Source organism: Phalaenopsis equestris, unplaced genomic scaffold (assembly GCF_001263595.1).
Source record: "Phalaenopsis equestris unplaced genomic scaffold, ASM126359v1 Scaffold000104, whole genome shotgun sequence".
Classification (NCBI taxonomy): domain Eukaryota; kingdom Viridiplantae; phylum Streptophyta; class Magnoliopsida; order Asparagales; family Orchidaceae; genus Phalaenopsis; species Phalaenopsis equestris.
The window spans coordinates 329,642-338,795 of record NW_018164546.1 but is presented as its reverse complement, the minus strand read 5'-3'; the positions used below and the strand labels follow the sequence as shown (position 1 = coordinate 338,795).

General features: G+C 32.4%; 1 protein-coding gene across 2 annotated transcripts in view; it reads right to left on the bottom strand.

Annotated features, from left to right (window-relative positions):
* The window catches only part of LOC110020584 (E3 UFM1-protein ligase 1 homolog), a 78,350-nt gene extending 69,500 nt beyond the window's left edge, over positions 1 to 8,850 (bottom strand). For both annotated transcript variants that reach the window (XM_020718735.1, XM_020718734.1), the window contains exons 1-6: positions 8,584 to 8,850; positions 8,192 to 8,503; positions 5,043 to 5,309; positions 4,860 to 4,907; positions 433 to 498; positions 187 to 290 (exon numbers count right to left, since the gene is read on the bottom strand). In XM_020718735.1, coding sequence (XP_020574394.1) covers positions 187 to 290; positions 433 to 498; positions 4,860 to 4,907; positions 5,043 to 5,309; positions 8,192 to 8,503; positions 8,584 to 8,757 — 971 coding nt within the window. In that variant the 5' untranslated portion in view covers positions 8,758 to 8,850. The remainder of the gene's footprint in view (positions 1 to 186; positions 291 to 432; positions 499 to 4,859; positions 4,908 to 5,042; positions 5,310 to 8,191; positions 8,504 to 8,583) is intronic.
* Positions 8,851 to 9,154: the final 304 nt, after the last annotated feature.

Below are 9,154 nucleotides of genomic sequence, written 5' to 3'. Positions count from 1 at the left end.
CCCCATATTAGGAAACACAAAATCTCTATGCTAAAAAAAGATAATATAAATTACAAAAAATAGATAATTCTAAAAGGTAGAAACTACTAAAAATACAAACTAATAAAAAATAGAAGATAACAAATGCAGAAATTTCTAAAATTCCGACAACAATTATATTTTAAACGCCCGGTTGAAATATTTTACCAGTTATCATGTTCGATAGCATCCTGTATAGCAGCATTTAACATCTCAACCATTGATGGGTGAATGAAAAGACTGTCCAGTGCAATCCCTTCATGGTACCTGGACTAAAATAGAAAAAGTGAACAAGAAATCCACATGAGATAAAAAAAAACCGGCTGCTGTGAATAAGGATATGAGCTAATTACTCTGATTATGTTAGTTGCTAATTAAATTTAGATGTTAGAGCCAGAGAAGCCTACGAAGTACCTGCAAGTACTGTTTAGGTTGAGAAATTCCAAGTTTGAGAAGGACATCATATCCAATGTATGAGTTCTGTACCCCAAAGATCAATTAGCAAAGCAATCATCAGAAACAGCTAAAATTTGCAGAATTAGACAACTAGAACAAAAGCTCATTTGCAATCTAAGAGCCACCCAACCACACAAATATACCTGCATTAGCTTCAAGGCTCAAACATCAACAATTTTAAGAGAAAAACAGTCAAATTACTGGCAGAGGCACAATATGGAACATCAACAAATAAGATGCATCAATACTATTTCATAAAACAATATGTAGTGTCTGACACATGTCAAGCATGTCTATTACGTGTCCAGATTAGAAAAAGGGAAAAATAAGCACATTTGTGACCCAATAGCAATCATTTCCTTGCTAATTGCCTTCACCATTCCGTCCTTTCACATGCAATCCAGTCTTTTGCATCAACGCCTCATCTCTTCATGAAGCATCCCTATCATCACACCGCCTCCTTTTGACCACTGTCGCATCCTCTTTACATGTTACAGACTCCACCTTATTTATTTTAAGAATTATGATCATACAAACCATTTAAAGATTGATCTGGATTTATTGGGAGAGCACAAATTGTTCGCCAAATTTTCTAAGAGGAAGATTTGGCTGAGCAAAGTTGGTTTCTGGTACACATCATTAGTACAGTGCAGATATCAATTGATTCAGAAAATATTGAGAGCATTAGCGGAATGGCAAAGGTCAACTGGTATGACTGATATTTAAAACTTTTTAGAATTAGTTGGCTACTATATAAGGTTTGTAACGGAATTCTCATATTACATTAATGTTATCCAGACTGGCCAAAAAAAATTTTAAATTTGAACGGATTAAAAAGTGTGAGTGAAGTTTCCAAGAACTTGAGAGATGTTTTAACTTTTGCACAAGTGTTGATGATTTCAACTAAAATTGAGAGATTTCAAATATATAGTGATGCATGTTTAAAAGATTTGAGAAGTGTTTTAATGAAAATCATAAAGTTGACTGATTATACTTCAAGACAATTAAAATCATATGAGTTGAATTACCAGATACTTTATTTAAAGTAGATTTGCTCTCAATATTTGAAGGCAATATCTAAATGAAGTTAGATGGGGTGTGTTTGAAGTATATTTCTACCTAGAAATAATTAAATTTAAGGTTCAGAAGATTAGAACTTATTAAAGATTATGAACTTGATATACAATACTATTCTAAAAAGGCTGCCATAGTAGCAAAAACATTGAGTAGAAAATCTCGACTTGTAAGTTGGACGTAACTCAGAAAGCAGAGCTAATCAGTGATACAATGGCATTACAACTAGAGAGTAGAGTAAAAAATAATCATGCCTCAACATTTGACATCAAATCATTGTATAACCTAATATTGAGAAACAAATCTAGTATATGTAGAAGGCCAGTAAGGAATATCATAAGCTTATTGATCAAATACAAACAGGCAAAGAGACAAAATCTCGCAAGGTGTAATCAAATATAATTTCCATCTCTAGATTCGAAGAGAATCATACATGGGATCATTATTCAAGTTATTCAATTCAACATAGTATCAAAATGTATAAGGATTTAAAAACACTAATCTAGTGAGCATGAAAAGGAGGAAGCTATAGCTGACTATATAGCCAAATATGAGTCCTATCAGATAATAAAGGCTGAAAACCAGAAGCCAAACGTAATGTTATGATCGCTATCAATAGCAAGTAGAAGTAGAAAAATATAGATATGAATTTTGTTGCAAGTTTACCAGATCAAGAAAAGATCATGATGGTTGTTGGATCGTGATGAATAGATTGACAAGGTCAACACCAATTATGCCTATTCCTCAGCAGATTCAATAGAGAAATTGATAAAAATATTTGTGAAAGAAATTATGAGCTTGATAAAATTCGTAAGGCAATTATATCAGACAAAGATAAACGATTCACATACAGCTTATGAAAAGGTGTTCAAGAAAGTTTAGTTATTAAATTGCATTTCAATATAGCATTTAATTCATAAACAGATAGTCTGGTAGAAAGTACTATTCAAGTGTTAACAAATATGGTAAGGTTATGGTAGCTAAGAAGATAAGATTAAACTAATAACATTTTTATCTAAAATAGCTCTTATGAGGGACTAAATAGCTAAAATTGCGGACCTCCACTAAATTGGATTAAATTGGAGAGAAATAGCTTATAGATCCACAATTAGTTGATCAAGCTACTAAGACAACCAAATAATCAAAGGTGAATTGAAAATTGCACAGGATCATCAACACAAATATCATGACTCAAATTATTGAATGATAGAATATAAAGTTGATGAGTTTGTGACTCTAGAGCTCAGCCAATGAAGGTTATATCCAGATTTGGCTACGGAGAAAAATTAAATAACAAATATATCAAGCAATTTGAAATAATTTTAGGAATTAGAAATTTTGCCTACAAATTAGCAAATATTTCTGACATAAATAATGTTTTCCATATTTCAATGCTAAAAAATTGATCACTGATAAAAACCGAAGACTACCTTTAAGATGAAATTGATATACAGAGTAATTTGCCTTATGTTCAAGAACCAGAAAAGATATTAAATTTTAATATTGGAGAGCGGGAGAATAAATAAATTCCTTATATGAAAGCGAAGCTTAGACAAAATACAAAAAAGAAGCGTCCTAGGAAAAGAACAGTCTATAAGACAAATTTTCACTTGTTTAGTTGATCATCAAAGAAGCAAACTTCAATGACAAATTTCCAGAAAAGTGGAGAACTTAAATATTCAAAATTTAAAAACCCTAACACCAATAAGACTTACAATTTTATACATCAATTTTATCACCCCAAAAAATCAATAAAATATTTTTTATAAAATCCTATAATTTATTAGAATCATTTTGAAGTATACATACATACATATAGATAATTGTAAGGATATTAGTTAATAAATTATTTTATAATTTAAACTATTTAAACCTAATTTTATAATACTGAAACTATTATACCAGTAATGGTGAGTAATTCATGCACAATACTAAAAATCATGCCTTAAAATAGAATACAAAATTCTATAAATATTTAAAAGGAAACTCGGGCAAAGAAATTCCATTAAAAAAGAGAGGATTTGGCTATTGAATCTTACAAAGATGTAAATTACTTGGGTTATATGGTTGACATGAGGTCAACATCAAAATATTACACATTCTTAAAAAACAATCACGTGACTTGGTGACAAAATCTTGCACATAAGCTGAATTTAGATCTATAGCATTGAGAATTTAAAAATAGCTATGGCTAAAATTATCCTAAAAGGTTTACATATTAAATGAAAAGATCCTTTGAGGCTCTTTATGATAATAGGTAAACCATCAATATTGCTAACCATGTTGACCTCATTTTTAGTGAGGTCTTAGTCTCAAGGTGAAAAGGATAATGAAGCTCATAAACATATTATAAAGAAGCTTGATAATACTCTAATTTGTACTAAATTCCAAAACTACAAACGAACAAACTATTGACACTCCCATTAAACGATTATCAAGGGTAATCCTTGAGAAATTATTAGGCAAGCTTGAAATGAATTACACATACATTCACTTAACAGGAAGTGTGAAATCCCAACAAAATTTTAGCGGGCTAAAATCCAAGCTAAGACTTCCACCAAACTTTCTTCCTCTTTCGCTACCACTTCATTAATATCTGAGATCCCTATTGTGTAGTTATCAATCCACAAACTATTTTGATTATAATTACTATTTTTTCAACTTATCAATTCATTGAACGTAGTACTTATTCAGTAATTATTGTTCCTTGCTTTATATGTTTTCACTTAAAAGCTGTACTAAATATATATAAATACATGACAAATATTAAAATGAAAAAATCAACCAATTCTTGTAAACAACTTGTATATTGAATGTATTATTAATAGCAAAGTACCTATAAAATGTTTATATTTTTGCATTAACTCCACCTAGAAAAAAAATATATAAATTTTGCCAACTGCAATGCACAAAACCTCCTATATATATAAGTATCTAAATTACTAAAATAAGCATTCAAAAGAAAACATGCTCTTACATAAATAAATCGATCTTTTCTTTAATTTTGTGATTTCCACAATGTATGTTTTGCATATCATCCTAGAATATTTCCTCAATGTATGTTCTGCACCTTTGTTGCTACAAATTAAAATTCAAAATATATAAAAATTTAATTGCCTTTAAGCTGAAGCAAAAATGAAACTAATATAAAACAAAAAAAAACGAAAAATGAAAGGCCAATCCACAGATTTTCTTTCTTGTAACTATAATCTCAAGGAGTTAAAATTTTTAGTTAAACATGGAATGTAAATTTTACAAATTGCCAACACTTCATGAATACAAAAGTACATAACCGGACTGATGTTTCAAACCTGTGAATAAAATGAGTCCACAATCTCCCTCTGAGCATGTGCAAAAACCTAGAAATAGACAAAAAAGAAAAAGTTGATTCTGTCAATTGAGAAAGACGGAGGACGATCAGTGAGGACCAAAAAAAGACAAAAACCTAGAAATAGTCAACAACAAAAAAATTGATGAGACTGAGAGAATCTTACGGTTGGTGTCCACTGGACTCCTGCACGAAGCGAGCCTAGAATTTCCTTATCCTTAACAAGAGCATTAAATATAGAATGAAGAAGAGTGCTTTCAATTGAAACACCGTTGCCACCATCAATAACATGTGGTAAATGCTGCAAAGAATTCCAAACAGTTGGCAAGTTTGATGGAACAGTAATCCCCCTAGCAGCACCACGAACCATTGCTGTAATTCGTGAAACATATGCGGGAGTGAACAACTGCCCACCTTCCAATCGCCCTTTAATCTGTTTGAATAGGCATCATAACTCAAGGAAGAAATTAAGAAATAACAGAGGCAAAATGTAAAAAGAAAATAGAGAAGAACAAATCCAAGCAGCCCAAATGACTAATAAACCATATTATAGCACGTCCTCAACAATTAAAGAAAGGATTTTCAATTTTTAACTATTAAAATGCGGTGTTTTGTATCGATTTAATTCATCTTCTCTTTTGAGAAATAAATTCCAAAGAAAAATACAAATTACAGAAACCAAGGAGATGTAAATAAATATAAGGCATATGAAAGTGTGTGGACAACTTTCTTTGCCCTTTTTGTCGGAAAAGAACCATGTGCTTGTTTTAAAAGAACTGCTCATAAGCATTAAGCTAACCTAAGTTACAAGAAGTCCCACACCAAATTGTTATAGTGTAAAGTGGCGAAACATGACACATGTGTGCGACTATTTTAATAAAAAAATAAATAATTAAAAAATTGAAAGTAAAAAAGTGTAAATTATGTGTAAGATAGCGCACACAAGCAAAAAAGTGAGGCCCAAAAACTTGAAATGCATAAATTTCAAATGAGAACAAGCACATGGAACTAGGATAGTGTGAGCACCAATGTGAGTGGGAGAATAATGGTGTGTAACTACTTGCAAGTGCCAAGCACTGACAGAATAGAACACATAGGATGTTCTGGTGCGGCTCGGGATGAGATTAGATATGTTACGTGACAGTACGAAAAAATATATGTTTAAAAATTGAAAATAAAAATAAAAAAGCTTATTACAAAAACTGATGGATGGTGAAAGGGGAATAATTTTGAGCATACACACATAAGATAATCTAGAGTATACTTAATTGTGCACGAGTAATTACACATTCATTCAATCATCAATTTATAATAATTTCATTACACATCATGAATCTCTATTAATAGAATAAGGGTTATAAGAATAAGTATAAATTTAAATGCAAAACTATTCATAGACAGTCCAAACAAATGTTCAAATTCCAACATAAACCTTACCAAAAGAAGATAAAATCTAAGAAAATAAATCTAATACAAAAATAAGTAAAGAAAAATATTCAGCCAAATATAGAAAGGAGACAAAAAAAAAAAACTTTATACTTTATAATGGGCACAGTTCAAAAAAGTATTAGTCTCATTTCAGTTCTTTTAACAGCCCTATAGCTACTTGGGCTTTTAAAAATTGATTTAGCCTACTTGGTGTAAAATCAAAATCATAAATAATAATTTTGAGGCATGTAAAAGAACAATTCCATGGCTTGGATGGATGTTCTGATGTGAATAAGGCTAGGGAGAAGACAAGCACGAAGTTGGAGGCATGCATAGATCCAATTCATATATGCACAAAGCTGCTGAAGAAAGTGTATGCAATATGCTTCAAAAAAGAACTCCATGGGCTGATTCGCACTATATGGGTTCAACTCAATGGTTCAAAAAAGATGGGCTGATTCGCACTATATGGGTTCAACTCAATGCGTGGACACCTCTAGAAGGAGTTTCAAATGATTAACAAGCTATATGCAAGCTGTGAAATAATTTGGAGAGGATTCTTGTTGGTATTTGGTCCAAGTGCTAATTTAAGAGTTAAACTTGTTAATAGTAGCCTAGTTTCTTTTTTTTTATTACTTTGGTTTTTTTAAAAATACCAAAAAGGCATGAAGATGTTATGAGAATTGATCCATTTGTTTTGTTTTGAGGGCTATTTATATGCCTTCGATGGAATGAGAAAGAAAACTATGTTTGCATTATTAAATTTATGTCTATTGCAGTCCTTAGAGATCCATGGAGTCTCTCAAATGCATTAATCCTGACTCATCAATCAACTGACCATTCTTGATTGTGATGTCTCGATATACTATGAATCGTGACTTTATTTGTAACTTATGGTTTGAGGTCATGAAGAGCAGTATATAGGAAAACGTATTCAAGAACAGGTTTGTATCAAGTTGCTTTTTAATGTACAAACCATTCTTTGTCTTCTTTCGAGATTCTAATCCTTGTTTAACTATGAGAAGCATCTCCAGAGAGATAATCTCCTTATTTGAGAGAAAGGTTACCTATCAATTAATTATATTTGATGAATTTAAAGGATCAATAAATTCCAGCCAATATATCTATCTCTAAAAAGTATGGATTTTTCAATTCAACCAAAGAACATATAATTTATAAACTTAACAAAAAGGACTCAAATGCACTTCAATGTGATCAAACTAAGTACGCATGTTGAACCAAATTATTTTCAGCAAAACAAAAAACCAAAAATTCCCCAGAAGAAATGTAAAATGATTTTCTCTTAGATTCCTCCCAAGAAAGCAGCATCATTATTTAGTTTTTATATGAAACGATAAATCAATGTGAAGTTACCTCAATAAGTTCAAGTGTCTAGTCTCACTCTATTAATTGCTATTAGAAACTTTGATACCTTAATTGAATTGTATTTTATATGTTATTTCCTTTTACCTAAAGTAATAGATAATTGTTGAGATTAACGATCTGGTTTCCTATGATATGAACACGCTTCATAAATTGATTACATCTAGCTCTGCAACACATTGTGGGTCAATCTTATAAATCCCAGACCCTAGATCGCCCAACATCAGAGATCAAATATTAAAGCAACAGCGAACACAATCCTGATAGAGATTATCAACCCAAAACGGATAAAAAGAAAAATTAATAGCTCAAGTTTTAAAAAGACTAAATTTACAGCCAGGTAACAAGGCCTGAAATTGCTAATTCTAATTTTTCCGGCGCCCTTGAACTGACAAGACAAGGAAGATTCTCGCAAGTTGATTATGGGCCACTTGCCTCGCCACCAAAACTATTTAAACATAGTAAAGTACGCGAAGAAAAACGGGAGCAATGCGTAAAACGTACTATATTTCCAAGGCGGGGCTCCAAAACGGATACCACAAACTCGGAGCCAACATGCAATTGAGCGGCGATCTCTGCGAGGAATATTTGACTACATTCCTGCAGTTTTTCGTTTATCTCTTCCGCGATGCCATCCCAATAAGACTCCGAGATTATTTCCCCGTTTACCAGCATGAGCCCAGGACTGCTAGCCACGACCAGCTGACCATGCTTCTCAATGTGATAGAGATCAACACCAAGGACGTCCGATAGATCTATGAGGGAGACGCGGCCCGACTTTCTGATCTCCGCCACGATCTCAGACTGCAATTGTTCCTGGAAGCGAAAGCCGAACTAATAATTCATTGGGAAATCAAGTGCGGCTAAGCGAAACCCTAGAGATAGGCGGAGATTACAGTGGTAATATATTCTTTGCCAGAGACGGTGTGGAGAAGGTCGAAATCGATGAAACGGAGCTCCTGGAGTTTGAGAATCAACTCAACGACGTTTCGTTCCGAGAGGCGGACACTTGACTTCGCCTGTTGTGCAGACTCGAATTGCCTCTGGAGTTCCAATAGCTCGGCATCCATGGCAGAGATGCTCTAGATCGACGACGTTCTTCCCTGTTTTCCCAGAATGCGTTACGATACCCGAGGGGAAAGAAGCAAGACGGAATGGACGGCTGTATTACTGCCACAAGAACTAAAAACAGTATGGACTAGGGGTGTGAACGAATCAAATAGTCTCTATTCATTCGATTCTATTGAAATTTAGTTTTTTTTTTAATAAATTCGTATTTAAAATTGTTCCTAAAATCACTGTTTATATTCTAATCTTAACGAACGAGTCGAACACGAGCCGAATATGAGATGTTGGCGAAAGACGAGCCAATTTGACATCCCTAATATTAATATTTATAAGTAATATATTATATTAATTATATAACTTATATTATATAAATATATAATACATATATTAATATATTAC